At 32.8% G+C, this 22,814-nt stretch overlaps 1 protein-coding gene across 1 annotated transcript in view; it reads left to right on the top strand.

Annotated features, from left to right (window-relative positions):
• LOC127732091 (exostosin-1-like) overlaps window positions 1-22,814 on the top strand; it is a 90,728-nt gene that overhangs the window by 17,892 nt on the left and 50,022 nt on the right. Inside the window, exons 2-3 of the mRNA XM_052241145.1 lie at window positions 15,033-15,107; window positions 16,180-16,306. Coding sequence (XP_052097105.1) covers window positions 15,033-15,107; window positions 16,180-16,306 — 202 coding nt within the window. The remainder of the gene's footprint in view (window positions 1-15,032; window positions 15,108-16,179; window positions 16,307-22,814) is intronic.

Raw genomic sequence — 22,814 nt, 5'->3', positions numbered from 1 at the left:
CAATAAGGTCCTTCAATAAACTAAAAATCTAGACTAAAGGGACTTTCTATACTAACGGGATAAGATAAGATAAAACTTTTTTTTATTAAATAATGAAAGCTTTTTCAGATAAAGGGAGTGTCGGACATAGTTTTAACTCTAAATGAAACTGTTCTTTAATTCATAAATAATAAAACATAAAATTAAAGGCATTTTAGACCCTTCCTACAAACGGAAAAGATGAGCATGAAAAATAAGTGAAAGGGGGGTGGGCATAAGTGACTGGTTACGAATTAATTTTAATAGTAGTTCACCGTGCAAGAAGTTTTAAAGTACTAATGGAATAGTGTGACAGAAGCGGATTTAGAGGGGGCCAGGTACCCCTTTTCTTGAAAAAAAATGTGGTTGATTATACATGTATTGGGAATCACTGAAGCATGACTGAAGCGACCCCCTCTTAGGCAGTCAGTGCATATGAAAATTTCTGGATCCGCCACTGGTGTGCTAGCTTATAAATGATATATTTTTTACTTCCTTTATTTTTTTTAATCCTTACTCCGTCTTTGTAAAATAATCGAGACTTCATCAGGTATACACGCGGAGAAATAAAATATTGAAGTGATTTGAGTACCGATATATGAAATGTCTCCTTGGTAGCTGGTATCCCTTGTGGGATTAATAAATTGAACTCATATGTGCCGGAATAGGTAATTAATATATTTAATTTTTATTATTTGTCAACTTATGGTACGGTAATAACTTTTATTTTTTTATTTTCCTTTTGTTTCAATTTTAATTTGCCCTTCGTTCTGTGAACAAAATAACACGGCTACACATTTTAAGACAAAACACACTAATAGTTCGACTAACACGTTGACTTATTGTACTCACTTAGTATCAGATAAACGAGATGCATGCTCCTTAAAATCATTTCAGATATTCTATGGAATTTTTAATTCACCAGAAAATCAGAAATATCCATCTTAAACATTTCTTTTTTCATTGGATGTTATATCATTTTAAATATCTAACAAGGCACATAAAAAATTCTAGTTTTTTTGCGATGTCCAATATTACGTGCGATGATGCGTAGCTGCATGGAAGTTACTACATGAATTACACCATTTTGATTATCTTTGAAATCACTCACACGTGGCGGTGTACACATTACACTCAATATACGACTTAAAATACCTGGGGCAATTTATACTTCCGTTTATTGTCCCTTTACTAGCCAGTGTACCTGTGTAAGGTTATAGATGTAATTTTACATCTATGGTAAGATGTATCTCTGACTCCAAAACAGTCGAGAGCGAATCCCGGATTTTGACAAAGAATGTTGGAGGACGAAAAGACAACATTCGAAATGAGATTTATGTATAAAGTTTATATTATGCATATATACCATTGAAGCAGCCTCTGATAAATTGTCATCTAAGACGGTATAAATTAAAATTCTGTTGACATGGCACGAAGAGGAGTTGAGAAATATGCGACACATTTTATTCAATGTCCTCACAAAGGTAGTTTATTTTACATGTTCTCGGACATTAAATATATTTCTTGTGTGACAGTTTGCTGACTGTTAACACCATGTTCAATTTATCTTAATTGACAAACATTTTGATAAGGTTCCATCATTTGAAAATAAGTTATTAAAATCTCAGTAGGTTCAAAACTACTAAATTTTATCACACAGAATGCAACAAATAAAGGTTACAGAAATGGGCTCTACCACTTCACACTTTGGCAATTGAAAATAAAATCTAATCAGTCAAATTCTCAGTATCACAACTTCATTTAACTGCAGTAGATATTGTCTTTCAAGATAACTGAATAAAATAAATATTCTTTAAAACAAGAGTGTAGGGAGTCTATTTCCTACCGACTCGCATGAACAATTTTCATTTTTTTTTATATATACTGCCTGAATGACATGACTCGAGAAATATTTGTCACTGGACATCAATTTAAAAATTAAAAAGAAAACAAAGAACTCGAAATTAAGGATCTGTATGACACCGTACGGCCCTTCTCAGACAGTGAGCAAAACTCATACCATATAGAATTTATAAAATGCCCTGACATGACATAATTTGGAAAAATTAAAAAGACAACACCTTTAAAAATTACAAGCTCCTGACTTGCCAGGACAGTCATAGAATGAGGAGGGTTTAAACCTATTTGAGATAGCTCAACCCTCATGCGGTCACCAATCCTGGAATGTAAGACTGAGAAAATCCATATCCTTTGCTTTATAGGATAGGACTGGGCCTCTCCCAACCTGGACAGTGAGGTAATAACATGCACAAATTGTGAAAATTAAAGTTAAAATCAATAAGAATCATTGGATCTAGTGTAACGCAGTTATAAACAGTCAGAGAAAAATCATGAACTTGTGTGATACCAAAATATACGTACATAAAATCGAGAGAAAAAGGCACGACCATAAGTATGCATTAAAGCAATCTATGTATGTAGCAGGGAATTTATGTTTTTTTTTGTTCACATCTCATCCTTTTTTTTTCCATTCATTTCCAATGTTTGTCGACTTGATATATAGCCTGGTTAAGGATGTACTTATGTGATGTTTATGAATTTGTGTATAGCTTGTTATGTTTCTTTACAAAAGCTTCTCCGACTTATAGTATCTATCTATCTATACTACTTAAACGAGAAGACCTCATTTTGTTAGTCGCTTCTCTTCCTTTCATAATAAATTAATCATCATGACTCTGTGTTCTATAGGTTCCATGCATAGTTGCATTTGTCATCAGGGGTTAAAAAATCCACTAGCCCGACGCCCGGGACTAGACTTTTACACTTCGGTCAATTAAAACTTGTAACCGAATATGCCCGACGGACTAGTAACAAACAATTCTTGGCATTTCCAAAATAGTAAGTGGAAAATCCCCTCATCGCTATTCTATCTTAGCCAATCAGATTCAATTACGTACGTCATCCGGGATTCCAAGAATTTGAACCGATTTTGTACATGTTTTAAAAATAGAACAACTAACTCTGGGTGGACCGGTATCATGTATTGATCGCAATTCACGTACTTTCAATATCAATTTCTCAGTACAGGGGGTATTGTACATTGCTTATGCCGAGATTTTCAATTAATGGTACTTGGTTGTATGATGTAATGATCGATATTGACCTGTCTTGTCGGACAGCTGTTAATTTGAGCTTGAAACCATGCACAAATTATTTCTAAACATTTTAGTACGGCCACCACAGGAACTTTGTCAGTTTTAAAACGAAAAACGGTAGATGAAGGGGGTAATGAGGCTGAACATTTATCCCAAAAAATGCCAAATACGACCAGGAAAAGCGGAAAAAAACATTTAAAGTGTCATTGACAGAAAGATTCCCCATGGGCAAGGTCGACTGTTACTGATGATAAACAAGAGATGATGTTTTGTGAATATTGCCGTTATTTTCCCGATCTCGCTGATAAAAAGTCTGCTTTGTATGTGGGAACAACAAATATACGAATTGAACCACTGGTTTAACATGACAATATCAATGAACATGTTTTCTGTGCCCGAAAATATTTAACAACCCATAGTACAAGGGATATCCAAAAAGATGTCTAGAGATCCCTGTTATAATTAATAAAACAAAAATTCATTTGATTTATTTAATCAAATACCGTGTATAATGCCGGATTCAAAACAAGGGACATCCACTCTAAATTTGAAAGGTATACTCGGGCTAGCAGGTCAGTTTTGATGGGCTAGCAGCTCTTTCAACAGGGCTAGTAAAATCCTGCTACCAATAAGTCCTGGGCTAGTGAGCTGTAACACATTTTTTTAACCCCTGTGACAATCCTAATTCAGACAGTAATAAGCTTGAATATTGTGTCAAAATTTGCCCCAACTGTTCATGGTTCAACTTCTGCGGTCATATCAGGCTGCGCTCAGCGCCGAAGCATTTTATTTTTGTTATAATATTTTAAACATATATAACTCAATTAAAATAAAATGCTCCGCAGGGCGCAGCTTGATACGACCGCAGAGGTCGAACCCTGAACAGTTGGGGCAAGTATGGACACAACATTCAAGCTTGATACAGCTCTGAATTTGGATTGTGATTAAATATTTGACACAGCATAGGTTTCTGACACAGAATGAATGTGGTCTAAGAACTTAAAAATTTTAAATTGGACATTCACCTATTATGGTCCAATATCCAAAATCTAAATACATGGTTAGATTCAGCATATCAAAGAACCCCAAGAATTCAATTTTTGATGAAATCAAACAAAGTTTAATTTTGGACCCTTTTGATCTCAATGTGGACAAAGTTGATAACGGGGCCCAAAAATCAAAAATCTAAATACATGGTTAGATTCAGCATATCAAAGAACCCCATATATTCAATTTTTGTTGAAATCAAACAAAGTTTAATTTTGGACCCCGATTTGGACCAACTTGAAAACTGGGCCCATAATCAAAAATCTAAACACATGTTTAGATTCAGCATATCAAAGAACCCTAAATATTCAATTTTGTTAAAATCAAACTAAGTTTAATTTTGGACCCTTTGGACCTTTATGTAGACCAATTTGAAAACGGAACCAAAAATTAAGAATCTAAATACACGGTTAGATTCGGCATATCAAAGAACCCCAATAATTCAATTTTTGATGAAATCAAACAAAGTTAAATTTTGGACCCTTTGGACCTCAATGTGGACCAATTTAAAAACGGGGCCCAAAATCCAAAAACTTAATACACCGTTATATTCAGCATATGAAAGAACCCCATATATTCAATTTTTGTTGAAATCAAACAAAGTTAAATTGTGGACCCCGATTTGGACCAACTTGAAAACTGGGCCCATAATCAAAAATCTAAATACATGGTTAGATTCAGCATATCAAAGAACCCCATATATTCTATTTTTGTTGAAATCAAATAAAGTTTAATTTTGGACCCCGATTTGGACCAACTTGAAAACTGGGCCCATAATCAAAAATCTAAATACATGGTTAGATTCAGCATATCAAAGAACCCCATATATTCAATTTTTGTTGAAATCAAACTAAGTTTAATTTTGGACCCTTTGGACCTTTATGTAGACCAATTTGAAAACGGAACCAAAAATTAAGAATCTAAATACACGGTTAGATTCGGCATATCACAGAACCCCAATAATTCAATTTTTGATGAAATCAAACAAAGTTAAATTTTGGACCCTTTGGACCTCAATGTGGACCAATTTAAAAACAGGGCCCAAAATCCAAAAACTTAATACATGGTTAGATTCAGCATATTAAAGAACCCCAAGAATTCAAGAATAAAACCCCATTGAAATTGATCAAGAAATAAGCAATTTATACAAAGTATATTCTTTTGCACAATACTGTGCAATTGAATATTTCTTGCTATTGCGCAATACTGTACAATTGACAATTTCTTGCTATTGCGCAATATTGTGCTATTGGATATTTCTTGCTATTGCGCAATACTGTGCAATTGAAGATTTCTTGCTATTGCGCAATACTGTGCAATTGAAGATTTCTTGCTATTGTGCAATACTGTGCAATTGAAAATTTCTTGCTATTGCACAATACTTATTGTATACTAATTTACACATCCTGTTTGGTGTGTATTTCCTACCATATCATTATTATTTGCTTTTAAATATAAATCAGAAATAACCAACTTAAAATGGAAAATTTTAAAAGAAAAAAAAAAGGAAAAAAAGAAAAAAAAAGAACCCCCCCCCCAAATTTTTTGAACCCCCTTATGATTCATCACCCCCAAACTCAATCCCAGCCTTCCCTTTGTGGTATGGTATCTTGTGCAGTACAATTTCAGAGAGATCCATACAATTGAACACAAGTTATTGTCTGGAAACTAGAAAAATGCTTATTTTTGGCCCCTTTTTGGCCCCCAATTCCTAAACGTTTCGGGCAATTACCCCCAAACTCAATTCCAGCTTTCCCTTTGTGATATGGAACCTTGTAGTACAATTTAAGAAATATCCAAACACTTACACACAAGTAATTGTCATGAAACTAGAAAAATGCTTGTTTTTTGCCCCTTTTTTGGCCCCTAATTCCTAAAATTTTGAGGCAAATACCCCCAAAATCAATTACAGCCTTCCCTATGTGATATGGAACCTTGTGGTTCCATGTCAGAGAGATCCATACACTTACACACAACTTATTGTCTGGAAGTTACAAAAATGCTTATTTTTGGCCCCTTTTTGGCCCCTAATTCCTTAACTGTTGGTACCATAACCCCCAAAATCAATCCCAACCTTCCTTTCGTGGTATTGAACCTTATGGTAAAATTTCATGGAGATCCATTAACTTAAACTAAAGTTAGAGTGCGAAAACCAATGTGTCTTCGGACGACGCCAGACGACGCCGGACGACGACGACGACGACGACGCCGGACGACGACGACGACGACGACGTCATACCAATATACGACCAAAAATTTTTTAATTTTTGCGGTCGTATAAAAATCATTGCTAGCACTGAATGCAATAATCCTTCATCAATAAAGCATCGAATCGCCAAATATGACAGTACAAGGGAAAAGCTGTGGATTTTCTAAAAAAAAAATCCATATGTTTAGCATTTAATCAACACAAGGGTACATAATCCTTAAAAGCCTTTGAGAACGTAACTTTATAGCAAGGAACTATAACGTATGCAGATTTTCTTTGAACACATACGAAGGTCTTGAATATTGGGGGGGGGGGGGGGGGAGGGGTCTTTCAATCCTTATTGTCTTTTAATTTGTTAGTCATCTGTTTTTCTCTATTCTTCATATTTTTTTTCTTATTATTCTATATTCTTTATTTTCTTGGCAGCTATTTTTTTTTACTTTTCTGGTCCTATATATGTTGTGCACTTTTTGTCCATTTGTGTTCTCTATTCTTCTATAAATCCTATCCAGACCCTCACAAACATACATAATCAATAAGTTCCACTCCTATTACCTAACCCCACTTGACATGGATATAGATAATTGTCATCCATGGGGTTTTCTCATCCGTTTTGAATATAACATTGCTATTAAAACGGGTACGTTATAAAAAAAGAAGACGTGGTATGATTGCCAATAAGACCACTCTCCACAAGAGAAATGACACAGAAATTAACAACTATAGGTCACTGTACAGCCTTCAACAATGAGCACAGCCAATATTGTATAGCCAACTTTAAAAGGACAACAGTCACGTATACGTCCGATGCTAAATTGTTGACTTTGTTGGAAGGCAAAATGATTAGCCCTATACTGACTGGAACTAGTATATATATAACTGAAACTAGATGAAAATCAAGGAATCTACACATGCTGTAATAGCAAATCTGAACGGAACCAAAACGCATGTTTGTAAAAAAATAAATAATATACAACTTACATTTCAGCAACTGTTATATTAGTAATTATTAATGATGTAGTTCGTGAATAAATTGTCCTACACAGTGGAACAAATGGACAGTCTAAGTACGTTAATGTCTGGATTAATATTTCTGCAAAGACGTTGTCATTTTATTGTTTCCATTAACCGACTTAAATAAAAATCAAATTATAACTTTGTAATTATTATAAATGTTTACCTTTTGAAATAAATTTTGGTTTATTGAATATATTTACGGGAAAAACGAACTCAAATGTTTTATTTCCATGTATTTTATGACATATTAAAAAACATCTTTGTGTAAAAGAAAAATCGAATCAATCAAATTTTGATCGGCCGTAAAATAAACTTCACATCACTTTATTTATATCACAAATCAATTTACAAAAACTTCTCAACGATGTCATAATAGAAAGCACGAGTGATCTATCTGGCGGAGCAACTTGTGGCTAATGATTGACAGGTATGATTAGATCTTGAGGCTCCTATGGGGAACGTGGTGTCGAAAGGAAAATAGAAGATTATTCAATTATAATTTTTAGGACTCGTACGAAATGTGATCTGATATGGAAAATTTTGAGTTCTTTTAATAGCACAAAGAAATAAGACGTTAGAAGGGTTACAAATGTGTAACTATAAACCAATGACTCGTATGTAATTTACGGGAAAGATTTTATCAAAATTTGTTGAAAACTTTCAATTTCAAACCTTCTTGGTTGGAATGAATATGTTCGATTTATATGCAAATAGGTCTTTATTATATAATATATTTAAATTATCTTCATTAATTACAATACAATATATAACACGTATCTATGATATCCTCCGTAACGACTAAATATATGTACAGGTAAAATTAAATTCTGATCAATCGGGTACAGATTGATTTACGACCTTCCACTGGTATTGCACAAGCAATATCACAGCAGGTGTTAAATACACTAGGACAAGTGTCAGATCAGTTTGACATCCTGCCCGATTACGGTATCTTCCGGAGACTCTATAAGTACAAGGACTGATTTTTTTTCTAAACATGACAATTGTGAAGAATTTTTTAAAGTGAGAACAAAGTTTCTGACCCAAACTATCGATTCACATTATGAATCTATCATGAATAGTAGATTAGTTTACGTTTTTTAACGTAAATACGATTTCCATTCATATATTAAAAAAATTGTAGTTGTCTTTTGCAAAGATAACACATGTATTCATCTTGTTCATTGGTCACATTAAAATAGATTTTTCTTTAATGAACAATGACAACATTTGATATTTATATCGTAAGTAACTTTATTATCAAAAACACCGTTTTATCTCGACCGAAAAGGGAAATAAGATAGATTTTTTAATCTGACTGTAAACATTGTATATATCACAACGATCTATTAATAACCGTCGCTCACGCATAACGGATTCTATAATCATCTATGTACAACGATCTATTAATAACCGTCGCTCACGCATCACTGGTTCTATCACTGACTCAATACACACCCGTTTTATCGGACAAACGGCTAATTCCCGCCGACACGGAAAATCTCCGGATAACATGCATAATATTCTGTAATACAGCAAATTTACGATGAACCTCTAATTATTATCCGTTTCGCGGAGATTAGCCAAAAATCGCGGGCATTTTCCAAATAGGTCTACCAGTGTTAGCACTGTTTATTATAGGTGAACATCTTCTAGGCCATTTGTCGAGGTGAAAGGGTGTACTAAGTTAAGTCCAAATTAAGGTGGAGTCGAGACCTTAATGTTTGTTTAGTGAAATGAATTGGAATGATGGATTCTAAACTATACAGAAACTCCATTTAAAGAGAATGCAAACATTTTCCTAATATTAACGTGTGTGGAAATAACAGATTTGTCATTGTTGCTCTTTTGGCCTCCTGTAAAGTTGCATTTAGTGGTAGATTAGGATATTACAACAGTATACATAAATGTATTGTATATTCAACTGAAAAAATGAACCTAATTCTAATAGCCAGTTTAAAGTCACTTAGAAACCAGAGCCAAATTTCAGGGGACATGGGCTAATTGGGTCCTGTTTATTTACAACTCTCCACCACTGTGACCAGAGGTCAATTGATGTACTTATATTGATATAAAATAAATTTTTAATATGATGCATGTCTTGACTTCGACCTACTGGTAATCAAAAACTTTTTTGACACAGCAATTATATATCAGACAGCCATATAGTGTACCTGACACAGAAAACAGCATGCTTGAGTTTAGCTTCTAAGTCTGTGCCTAAAACTTTCTCACTTAGTCCAAAAGGCCATTTCAAGGAAATGCTTCTATTTGTGTGACCAATTTTTTTGAAAGTTTCACTAGTTTGATACCAATTTTTACTCATCAAAGGCTTACAGTCTGTAGGTTTTGGCACATACTAAATACTTCTGCAGCTATCTTCACAGGCAAAATAATGAATCGGTGAAAAAGTAACAGATAGAAAAGTTTAGAATACGTGATTCTATGAACACCATCTTTCTGTTTGTATTATATAAATCACACAGTATTTTGTCATTTCCCCCAGTTGTTCCCTAGAGTGGATCCCAGGCCCCGTCCATTCAAATCAAACCTCAGAAATAAAAAGAAAAATATATGCTGAAGGTTTACTTCTTTTTTTTTAATGTATTTTAAGGTCATTTCTTATGTTAAATATAGATAAAAGAAAGAGCATGAGTTAATCTTCATAGGCTAAAATAGGTTTATATAACCACTAATTACTTTGAATTCTGTAATAATTTTATTCACGGAAGAATACATAAAACTAAATTTTAATACTGGTTAGCATATATATATAGGACTCTCATAAATTATGGTAGATAAGGAAACCCTCAAACAGGCATATTTTTCTTTGCTTTACAATGTACTGTAAATTCAGGAATTATTGCGAGGTTTTTTATTAGTGCTAATAATGTAACTGAATGTCTCGTATCGCAATGATAATTAAGAACTCGCATTCTGATATCTGATACATATAACTGTATGCAGATTTTCCTGAAATCACAATTATTAATATCCAATATTAGTCGATTCTTCAAAATTCACTATAATAACTGCACGTAATAATTTCTAAATTAACAGTAAATAAAAGAGACTGCACTATTTGACTTAAGAAATATAGTAGCTTTCTATATGAGATTAATTTATACATATTTTACTTAAAATAGTTGGAATTTTCAAGTAAACCTGACTGTTGAAATAAGTAAACAAAAGAGGTATAGCTTCATCACATTTTTTGACAGGATAAAAATTCCGTCACTTGAAACAGACAGATTTACATTACCCCCCTTTAATTGGTACTCTAAATATTTCACTGTTTATACAAACAGATTATTTCTTACTGTTTAATGATACTTAGAAAGTTCTTGAGTACCTTGTCCAATTTTAAATAGAAATGACATGTGATCATCATGAACTTCAATAAACTTATGGTTAGCCTGGCATCCTGACCCAATCTAATACTTTGTTGATAGGGCAAGGTGTAATACAATCCACGTGACCAACTATCAGCGCTGAACTGGACTGAATTACTGCGCATGTGCGTGTTTCATAAATAAGGAATATACTCGATCGGATTGTTAATTAACTGTTGAATCACAATGTTTATCAATAACGTTTGGATTAAACTTGCTAAATTTTTTCAAAATTTGCATTTCATATCAAAATTAAAAATAATTTTCAATAAATTTGTGGCAATATAAATATTTCCAGCCATGTGTCAAGAAATGACGCTATCCCACGATGCATCATTCTAACATCCAACTGACGAAACCATGTTATTGTATTCCACCTAGCTCTACTGTCGAGCAGTGAGCCAGGATACCAGGCTAACTTATGGTGTGGGTAATTCAACCTTGCTTTTATTAGGTGTTGAGAAAGGGCTAATTTTATGTGTAGGAATGGCCTTAATTAGCATCTAAGTGGGGTACATGATGATCAATCATTATTACTCTGTGTATTATTTTGTGGACTGATGTTTTTTTCTGCTTTTGTTTGCCACAGGGTTCTTTCTAGGGCTTCGAGTGCTTCTTGTTGTTGTCATGCTATGATTTTCCTTCTGAAACTAAATATCATGATTGTCGGTCGACTCTTTAGAATTTTTTACTTTTATTAATTTTTTTTTATAGAAAGATGGGACTATTATGTTAGTATAATAGTCCCAGTAGAAAGAATGGATTAATTGTTATAGAATAATTTGATAACGAAGAACATTATTTTTCACAGCTGATATGCCCGATGAGTCACAAATTTCCGACACACAATGTTATTTTTTTCTTACTTTGCTCATTAAGTTAGAAATGAAAAAAAAATTAGTTCAATATTTTTTAGGATAAATGAATCTTTTACTGATGATGTAGAGTGAACTTGTTTTACTTTCAATCCAGGTGAAATAGATAAGCTTTAAGTATCTTCTATTTCTCCATCATTCTTAACATGCATGAAATATTTGCCACTGGATGTTATTAGCAACCAACAATCAATCAATCTATTTCTCCAAGTTCAAATGCAGCAGAAAATAAAATCGGGGAAATATTTTTTTTCTGTCTATACAGCTTTGATCTGGCACATGCTCCACACCTACTGATAAACTTCATAAATAATATATATCTATCATGTCTCTAATCGATAAACACCTCAAACTGATTATCTAAACCTGGTGAAGTTTCACTAGTACCTATAACCACCAACCTTCAAAGACATTTTTTCTTGTAAAAATATTGATATCATATATATACCTGATAGATTAAAATGCCAAGAAAACAAAGAAAAGATGATCTCTGGTTTTAGTTGGCTGGCGGAATCTAATGACAGAAATTCTTTCCATATTTTTCTTTTGATCAGCCAGACAGTTATGAAAGACATATTTTGCCTGCTATTTTGTTTTTATCTTATTGTTTGACAAACTCTTTCTATCTTCTATTTTTTTCCCTCTGAAAAGCATATATACAGTTAATTGTGGATATCTTTTATCTTTTCTCAGTTGATGAACATATAAACTTTTAAGAGTGTCACTGCAAAATGCAAAGTAAAAGTTCCATGAAAAAACTAGTGAATATGTGAAATAAAACAAATTAATCAGTATTTTAATTAAGGCCCTATCAGCTATAAATACACATATAATTATCCTTCCTGAAAGAGACTTAGTGACTTAATATGTACACTGGTGAAGCTGTATTAACTGTTAAACATCTTTTAGTAAAGAAATCTTATACACTCACTGTACTCAATTTTCTCTCAGTTGTGCTACTTTGAATTAGATATTACTTATGGACTACCAATTCTGTGGTTATAGGTAAACCACAAAGTTAAAAGTTCAACAATTCTGACCCCCTATGGACCATAGAGGGTGAGTAAAATTCATAGGAGATCTCTATGGATTTTACTAACCCTCTATAGATCTGTAGGGGGTCAGTAGCTAACCATATAATTTATAAAGGGATCTGAAAATAATGGCCAAATCCATTAAATTTGATAATTCCCTCCATAAAATTTACTTGCTCTTTATACATGTATACAGTGCAATCAAATGAAATAAACTGGTCTAGCTAGCAGGTTGAATTTGGCTTGCCCTTCATAGTTACATGCTAGCTTCATGCCAGTCAGAGACCTCTTATATCCACAGCTTATACTTTGTTGTCTCACAATGATTCCTTTCATACCAGAAACACGTTTTTTTTTTCAAATTAAGTCACATTGTGCGGACTGCAAATATCATGTACATTGTATTTTAAAAGTTTGTTTTAATATTTGTCTCTCAAATGTCAATAAATTACCATGATATTGCTGAAAAACACAACTTCTAAGAATTACAGTTCTGCTGATGATTGATGTATTCTTTTGTCACTGACAATTAGTTATAGTGACATAGATTCTCATTGGTGTTGTTCCAATGACAACTTCAAAAGGCCATTAATCATTGCTTTCTGGCCTGAAGTGTTTGCAAATATCAGGTTCAATGACATTGATTTCCCCAATACAGCTGACGAACATTAACACTGAACAATATAATACTAGAATTGTTAGTAAAGGGAATAAACCATGTTTTAAGGGGAACACTGTTAAGCCGTGTATTTGCATTAATTTTATAGATTTCCAGTGAAAAATCATCAAAAGCCTCAATATCAAAGACTCTTTGTTGTATGTAACAAAGCTAAATACTTAGCTTAGATCAAGGCTTAAATTTCATCTTTGTATTAGTTTAAGAGTTTTTTGGTGTTGTGACATGCATGTCAGTATGAATTAGATTCAAATGTATTACCAGAACATGAGCTTCAGAAGGGTTTTTTGGGGTTGGATGTTTTTTGGACTTTCAAATATATATATGGCTTTGATGTTGATGTTTCCCATGAATGTTTTATGCATTTAACTTCCTAACTTTTTGGTTCCATAACTTCTTGATCATGTTGATGAAATTTCTAAAATGTGTAAAGCATACTGAAAGGAAATTCTCTTAACATTTTTAAATTGATTTTAATTCAATTTAAATTGATTTTAAGTTTTCTTTCTGCAAATGCATGAAGCGAGAAATGCTAAGTTGAAAGTGAAGACTCTGTATGATATAACATTCGTGGATTGTTTGAGAGATAATTGATGAAGCAATGACATCTCCATAAGATAATTGTTCACAGCATGTCTTTAGTAGATTATATCATCAGAGCTGGCAGTTAATTAGGATTGCTTAAGAAGTTGTTAATAATTGATTTGTAATGAAGATGTTTCAAACCAGTAGTAATGAAGTCATCCTCCTAGTTTGAATATTTTATTTCCCACCTGCCTCGACAGGATACATTTGCGGATTTACATGGAGCCCTGGGACACTCAGTGTGCGCCCTCCCCCTAAAGCAGAAAAAAGATGTGAAAAAAGTCAATTTACAGTCAATTTTGTGTGAAAACATTGTCCTCTAATTCCTTGGTAAATGGTTTTGGTTTTCAAGAGACAATGTAAATCTAGGACTTGTCATCTCTTCTTAAATTTCAAACCAGTTTTAAACAAATATCCATACATGTTCACAATGCTAATTATATCCATTACTTTGAGAGTATTATGTGATGAAATCCAGGTCTGGGGTACAAATTATGTACAACTCCATGAAAATTGCTTGAGAGAATAGACTATTTTCATGTTACCGACTTTTGACTCCGGATTATATAATTTTTCGACAGGTTACCTTTTCTGTGGTAATTAAGACATCATGGTACTCGGTCAAGTAAGAGCAACCAAAATAAGTAAAATCAAGCATATAATCGGTGTAATTTGAGGGGGAAAGTTTCCGGTTTTCTGATGATTTTGTCGTGTAAAGAAAATATGAAGCAGTTAATTTTCCCCAAAAATTGTACCGATAGAAAGCTTGATTTTACTTCTTTACCTTGCTCTTACTTGACTTGGTACCAGGATGTCCTACCACAGAGTAGGTAACCTGTTGAAAAAATATAAACTTCGGAGTCAAAAGTCGGTAAAATGAAAATAGTCTAATCAACCGAACATACACAGATTCTTCTACATAACATGAAATTGTACACCTGTTTTATTTTTTAATGAGTGATGTTTGGGGAAATGGCAGACGACACTTATCTTCCTTGGATGATTCACACATTTCATCACTGTGAAAATAGTAAATCATATTGATATTTATTTTTATTTACAGATATGATTATAAGAAGTTATTATACAATGCTACTTTCTGTTTGGTGCCGAGAGGAAGAAGACTTGGATCATTTAGGTAACCATTGTCTTATACATGATCACATTACATGTGACAATACATGTAGTTTACATGTACGTTAGTTTTCTCAATTGAATTGTTTCATAGTTTTCATGTAGGGGCTTGTATATTGTCGACCATCCAGTATGGGTTTTTCTCATTGTTGAAAGCCATATGGTTGCCTTTAATTGCATACATCCACTTCATTAGAACTTTGGTGGATAGTTGTCTCATTGGCAATCATACCACATCTCCTTATTTTTATAATGTAGTTTTAAAACAAGTTTAAGCAATTTACATATAATCAAGCAAAACAAATTATAAAAAAAGACCAAAAAAACAATATACAGGCAGTTGAGATCTCAAAAAACATGTTCAACCCGCCGCATTTTTGCGCCTGTCCCAAGTCAGGAGCCTCTGGCCTTTGTTAGTCTTGTATCATTTTTAATTTTAGTTTCTTGTGTATAATTTGGAGTTTAGTATGACGTCCATTGTCACTGAACTAGTATACATATTTGTTTAGGGGCCAGCTGAAGGACGCCTCCGGGTGTGGGAGTTTCTCGCTGCATTGAAGACCCATTGGTGGCCTTCGGCTGGTGTCTGCTCTATGGTCAGGTTGTTGTCTCTTTGATACATTCCCCATTTCCATTCTCAATTTTATTGTTTTCTAATGAAATTCTAGAACTTACTACATGTTATTAATACCAGTTTTGTACTTTGATATAATGTACGCCTCAAGTGTGGGAGGTTGTGGGTTCAAACCTGGGCTGGGTCAAACCAAAGACTTGAAAATTGGTATTTGCTGCTTTTCCTCTAAACACACTTTATTTAAGAGTAAGAGCAAAGACTAACCCAAGTTTTTTGGAACGAGAACATTTTTAAACAAGTAAACTAGCAACAAATTTCAACTTTGATAAAATAAAAAGACTTCCAAAGAAAGTGCTTGTGCTTAATTGATTTCAAAGGGAGCACAAATGTACCCCTAACAACCCCCTGTGTACAGGCCTTTAAATGTTTACAGTCTAGGGCAAGAACCAAGCTATCAGCAAATAGTATATATATATATAAACAATTGACTGGTATTTTTCAGATTTTTAGAAGCCCTGCAGGCAGGGTGTATTCCTGTGTTACTTAGCAATGGGTGGGAGCTACCCTTCTCTGAAGTCATTGACTGGAGCAAGGCTGCGGTGTGGGGTGATGAGAGACTATTGTTTCAGGTAGGTTAATCAAACATTTCACGAATATTGAATGCAGGCTCGAACTCAGACGGGGGCACACCTAGCGTGATCCCCCTCCTCCTATTAAAATTTATAGGTAAAATTACAGTCAATTTTTGTCAAAATATTGTCCTATAATTCCTTATTCTCAGTAGCTTTAAATACTCTGATTTCTGTATTGGTTGGAGATTGAGGATTTGAATTTTATGGTAGGAATTTATTGTGAAAGGTTTGGTTTTGTTTGAAAGGAAAATATTTAATCTGTTCTTTTGTAAATAAAATCATCTTTGGTCAGAATAAGTATAAAGATAACTGCTCAGTTGTCAAGTTTTAATGCAGACTGACAGTTTAAAAGGAGTCAAAAAGTGAAATCAGAGGTAAAATGTCTCTGTATCTTGGTAAAACTGCATGCTTCTGTTTGACTGATCCTTAAACATTTCTGAGTACTTGTCTAAATATTACGTCACCATCGCGAAGTAGATATAATTCAATTTGTGTATAGACAATAGGATTAAGCCAATTTCTTCACTTAATTCCCTTCAGATCTTATATAACCCTGTAATTGTAATGTCTGTGAGGTTATCGGTGTGTAAACCAGGCATGTATTATGTTCACGACTTGAAACACGACTTGAAACACGTCCCAGTAAAGGTATTTAGTTTAGCTGGCGATGATAAATCATTGTGTTCATATATTCTGAGCAATACTAAATGTCAGGTCCCTGTACTTGAATCAATGTTCTTGATTATAAATGCTGGAACATTATGATTTTGCTGTCTAATAAAAATGTACTTGGTTGTGTTCAAATTTTATTTTAAAATTTGTCAATTACATCTATAAATGTATTTAAAAAAAAAACCAACATATGAGTCAATGCCTTGCTCATTAAAAAAGATGCTGGTAGTAATCACATCAAGTATGACAAGAGATTAATTGTTCATTCAATAACTTATATGAATGCCTCCAGAACATATATACCTGAAATAGCTTTTAATTAAGCATGTTGGTGTGTGAACAGGTGTTTGACTTATGATTGGCTAAACATCCATGGGACATCACTTCAAAGGTTAGACTTGCTACATGTCCCTTCCTAATTTTCTTTTTTTTTCCAATTTTGTCCCTTTAACAATTTTACTGCTATAACTAAGAGATTACCATTATACTGATATCTGCAGAGGAAGGCCTTTCTCCAAGGGCAATCAGTATACTGGCAGTTTTCAGTAAAAATATAAATTAGTAAGAAAGGAATTGTAGCAAGTCTACTCAAACATGTCAAAGGTGTCTGGGATTTATAAATTTAAGGTTACCTTGATCTCTCCCTTCTGTCAGTAAGACCTATATTGAGGGGGTGGCTGTGCAGTTCATATATAATACATGCCTCTGTGTCCAGGTGGAAATTGTTTGTTAAATATGATACCCCATGTTTGGAGAATTATATTTGGGGTGCAGAATATTCTCGCAACCTTATAAATTGATAAATCTTTATTATTTAACACCCAAATTGGTTAAATATTGCAATGAATTTTCAATTCCAGCATTTAAATTTGCTTTTAGGGAATAATTTATATTGTGAACTTGATAATATATATACACTTAACTACCAGGGTTTACAAAGTAGATTTGACACATTCTTGAAAACAAATGCACCTGACTGTATTATAAGGATGGTGGTAGTTTGAAAACTCAAGTTACATAAAGGTTATGACATATTCAGGTGTTCTTTTGAACAGTATACTGTCATTCATAAAAACAGGGAAATATATCACTGACGTGTCAGCTTTAAAAAGATTTGTAGTTTTGAAGGTGTTAAACTTTATTGACAGTTTTTCACAATGAGAGGTAAATGGATGCTTTCAAATAAAAAGTTAAACATTCATCTTCTATTGTTGTAAAAATAGAACGAATCTCAAATAATTCTACCTTCAGTAAAAATCAGGTTAAATAGATGTTAAAATGACTCTCATTAGAAATTTTAAGGAAATTTTCACACATTGAAACCATAAAAACCATATATGTTTAGAAATAAATATTTAAGAAAGATACATAAAATTTGAAATATTCACGCAATTCTTGTTGATAAATATGTGCTATTGTATTTCTATTTAGCATGATAATCACCTATCTGATGACAAAGAATTCAGTTTAAATTGAGACACAATATTGCACAGCTTGAGAGTGTAGATTGAAGTTCAAATTTTTTTCAAATCTTTAAAAAAACGCTGTTTTTGTATGAATCACGAGACAGATTATTTATCTTAATTTGAAAAGTTGTGAATGACACGTGGAATGACAGACAACGAATTGTACTAAATGCACTTTTGGTTGCACACATGTGCATTGAATCTATTAAATTTTTATCTGTTTGGTTCATTGCTTTGCTGGTTCATTCAGGAAATTATTTTCATTGAAAAATTTATAAGAGATCTAATTAACTTTTAAGAAAGATGTTATGTTTGTTTAAGAGCCTACATTAGTTACAAAATATTGATTGATTTATTGGTGTTTAACGCCACTTTCAACACTATTGTGCTATTTCGTGGCTGTCAGTTTTTATTGGTGGAGGAAGCCGGAGTGCCCGGTGAGAACCACGACCTTTGGTAGGAAAAGTTACAAAATAAAAGTTAGTTACAAAAGGTTTGGAGGGTAATACATGTATGTATGTTGTTATTCTTCCAATATATTTTTTAAAATGTTAATGATTTCATGGTCCCAAATATGAAGTAGCTGGTGAGGCAAAAATGGAGCCAGATATTTGCTACTGGTCAACAAATGAATAATTGACGTCAACAAATCTTCAAATTCAATAGTGTTATCTCAGTTATAATGAAAATGAAACACATACAATTTAAAATAATTTACACAAGGCCTGTGCTTGCATATAAAAATAAGATGTGTTATGATTGCCAATGAGACAACTCTCCACCAGAGACCAAATGACTCAGACAAATTGCAAAGAATTGATCTGATCATAATGAATGTTATACTATTGACAGTGCGCACATGTTGCATAAGAATTAAAATTTTATTTCTTGAATTTAAAAAACCTTATTTTAACCAAGCCCAATTCCAGACCATCAGTCATGAATGGAATTGATTCAATCAAAATGAATACAATATACAGTGTTACATCAGAATTCAAATATTATTTGTTAAATTTAAAAAAGCTTAAGTTATAGCTATTAAAAAGAGGAAACTTATCTATTTTTACGTGAATAATTGTGCATACTCTGCATAATCTTGAGATCTAAATTTATTCTAGATTCTCAGATAACGTCATGTTACAATGTAAGGTTAACCCACCATTAAAGTTACTTTGATCGGAATCAAACAGTACAGATATTCTTTTTAAAATGCAGTTAAATTGTGCAGTCATTACAGAATTAGGTGAGGTGTCTTAGGGGAAAAGTTATTTGATTGCAAAATATGGTTGCATGTATAGTATATATGTTTCAGGCTCTTACTCGCAGAATAGAATAATTTCAGTCCATGAGTCTGTTGTCATAGATTAGGTGTTACCCTTGTAGGGTAGATTTCTTTAATCAACATCCAATAAAAATCCTTAAGGAAAAAACAGTTCTGTAGCCAAGCGACATATATAACATCCAGAAGTACTGTCTAGAGATAAAATACAACACTGAAATGCAAGTGCAACCTGCCACAATGTGAAAATTTATGTTCAGCTCTCTGGGCACTTTCAGCTCAAATCTACGCCCCCCCCCCCCCCTCTAAAATTAAGTAGCCTGGGCTTCTTGGTGCCTTCTTAAATTTTTTTCTGGAAAACCATTGTGACATTTAGGCTACAGATCATCTTGGCTAGGACTGGATCATAACCCTTGGTTAGTGAAGATGGCTACATATAAAAGTGCCTCCTTTTCCTTAGTAAAGTTGATAAACATTTGACTGTTGTGGACCTCTTGATTACAGACATTTACATAATTCTTCTTACAGTAGTAATTCTGTCCTTAAATTTTCTGCTAATTTGAGCAATCTGGTGAGTGTGTAATCAAAGTGTAAAATACAATTTGCTAATGTAAACTTATACCCTGAATTACCAGTAATTGAATAAGATCTAATTTTTGAATGATTTTTATCTTGCTTGTTCAGAGGTTAAATTCAAATTTGTCACTTGGACTTGATCGCTAAGAAAACAGCTTGGCAAATAATATTTCAAGCATTCTTTAAAATATAATCTAACAAAATTATATGTTAAATCTGAGGAATCAAATTTTAACTCAATATGAACAATAAAACACAAATTTATCATTGTGATGTTTAGATAAGGAAAAAAAGGGGCGGTTAAATGTTGACAATTTGGTATGAATGGATTAAAAAATCATTTGGCAATATGACAAAGACATAACTACAGCTTTATGGACCTGAACTAGAGAATTAATTTATCCTTTCAACTTTATGAAAAGTAAAGTTATTTTATTTCATATAGATTTTAAGCAAACATCTAAGGGGTGATTAATGTGTCCTGACCGCAGGGAGGCTATTTCATGAACAGATAACCCTAGCCTATGGAACATTGAATGTTTTGTACCAAAGGACGATATAATACTGAGCATTCAATTCCAAAGACCTTGAATGTTGAAAGTAGCCCTTGTCCAGACATATATCTTCCGAGGATTAAATATAAAATATCATTTGACTTAAATTTGGTAGATACATACATGTAGACATGAATCATAGATACATTTTTGCTTGCGTTATATATTGATCTCAACAACCAGTTGCCGTCTTAATGACCTATAGAACACATATTCTTTTAATGTTTTATTGGCAGAGTAAGAAATCTTCATATATTGTATCCTAAATTGTAATGTTTTTTTTGTCCCATTTTATTTTTATTAGAAAATATCATTGTTTTCCAGAATATAGACAGCTCTGAAAATGTCTTTCAGTTGTTTCAGTGATTAGGTTGCTGTCACAATGAAATATTCCTAACATCTCATTTTATTCATAAAAAATCATAAGTGACATAAAAGGTTCATTATCCCTTGATGTATGGGGCAAGAAGTTAACACAACACATATTATGATGAGAAACCACACATACTGTATATGTGGGCAAGAAGTTAACACTACATACATTATGATGAGAAACCACACATACTGTATATGTGGGCAAGAAGTTAACACTACATACATTATGATGAGAAACCACACTTACCATGCTAAAATGACTTGCAAAATGTGTCTTACTCAATGAAATCATTCTGTCATGTTTTGTTTTTTTTTATGTATCAGGTAGATTGTGTAATAATAGTACTTTTGTCCTTGGGCATATCTTATTTCAAGTTCTGCATATCATTTAGTTGTTTGATTTTGTCTGTAGGTTACATCTCAATTAACTTACTGGTAGTGACCTAGAATATTAAAATATAGGCCAATATGTAAATTTATTTTCATGTAGATACACTTTAAAAAGAGATATTTCTGAGCTTTTTAATTGTACGTGAAGAAAGAGAATTCCATTTTGCAAATTATAAGTTTTTTGCCTGATAGATTTTGAGAAGATTCTAATTAAAGATTCTTAACTATCTTATCTATTGTTCTGAACATGCAGGAAATATTTGCCACTGGACATTAAGCAAACAGCTAAACAATGAATCAATCAATGCATATTTTCTTTTGACCTTGAGCTAATTATTAGTCACCAATCATAATACAGTGAGATGTGCCTTGGATATTTATAACTTAATATCCCAAACAGGGGAGACTAAAACCTGTGGTCCAACTGTAAACATGAAAAAAAAAACATGTTATGTCTGGCCATTTTCCTTAATTACTCCGTTTATTTCATAATGCATTTTTAGACCAAAAAGTATACTGCTGTAGCAACTATGTATAACAATCCACAGGTCATAGGTTCAGTTTAGTAAAATCTTGATGGACTATTTATTGTCTTATTTATTTCATCCATTTAAATTCACCATCTATCTTTTAACAATAGAAATAAATAGATTTTCACATTATCGATCAGACTTAATTATAAATACTCCTGGACCCAAATAATATGACAAAAAAGAGGAGTAAGTTAACTGAATTTACCATTATATATTATACATGTATAAATTTGTTGCCTCCCAGGGCCTTTTATTGTTAACAATATTTCATGATTTCTGAGTTTTGCATATTTGAATAACACAATATTTATTCATTAAAAAATGTAAGTTTTTGAGTGATTTACATATATACATGTTTGAATTTGCAGAATTATATATGGCAAGAAAATACAACAGGGTTTTTGCACTTTAAAAACTTTGGCCCCTTTACAAATTATTTATCCTGAATGGTAGTCTAAGAATATAACCATATTGTATTTAAACATATATGAAATTGACTTATTTATGTAAACAGAGCAAACAACATGCAATATATACACAGTACATGTAAATCTTCATCTTTCTTTCCTATTCAATGTCTATAAATATTTAGCTTTATAAAGAGATTGTGAAAAAGAATAGAGTTATGAGAGAGAAGAAGAGAATCAGACATTATCATTA

This window comes from Mytilus californianus, unplaced genomic scaffold (genome assembly GCF_021869535.1).
Source record: "Mytilus californianus isolate M0D057914Y unplaced genomic scaffold, xbMytCali1.0.p SCAF_22, whole genome shotgun sequence".
Classification (NCBI taxonomy): Eukaryota; Metazoa; Mollusca; class Bivalvia; order Mytilida; family Mytilidae; genus Mytilus; species Mytilus californianus.
Note: the sequence above shows the minus strand (reverse complement) of the source record. Positions and strands in the feature narration are given on the sequence as shown.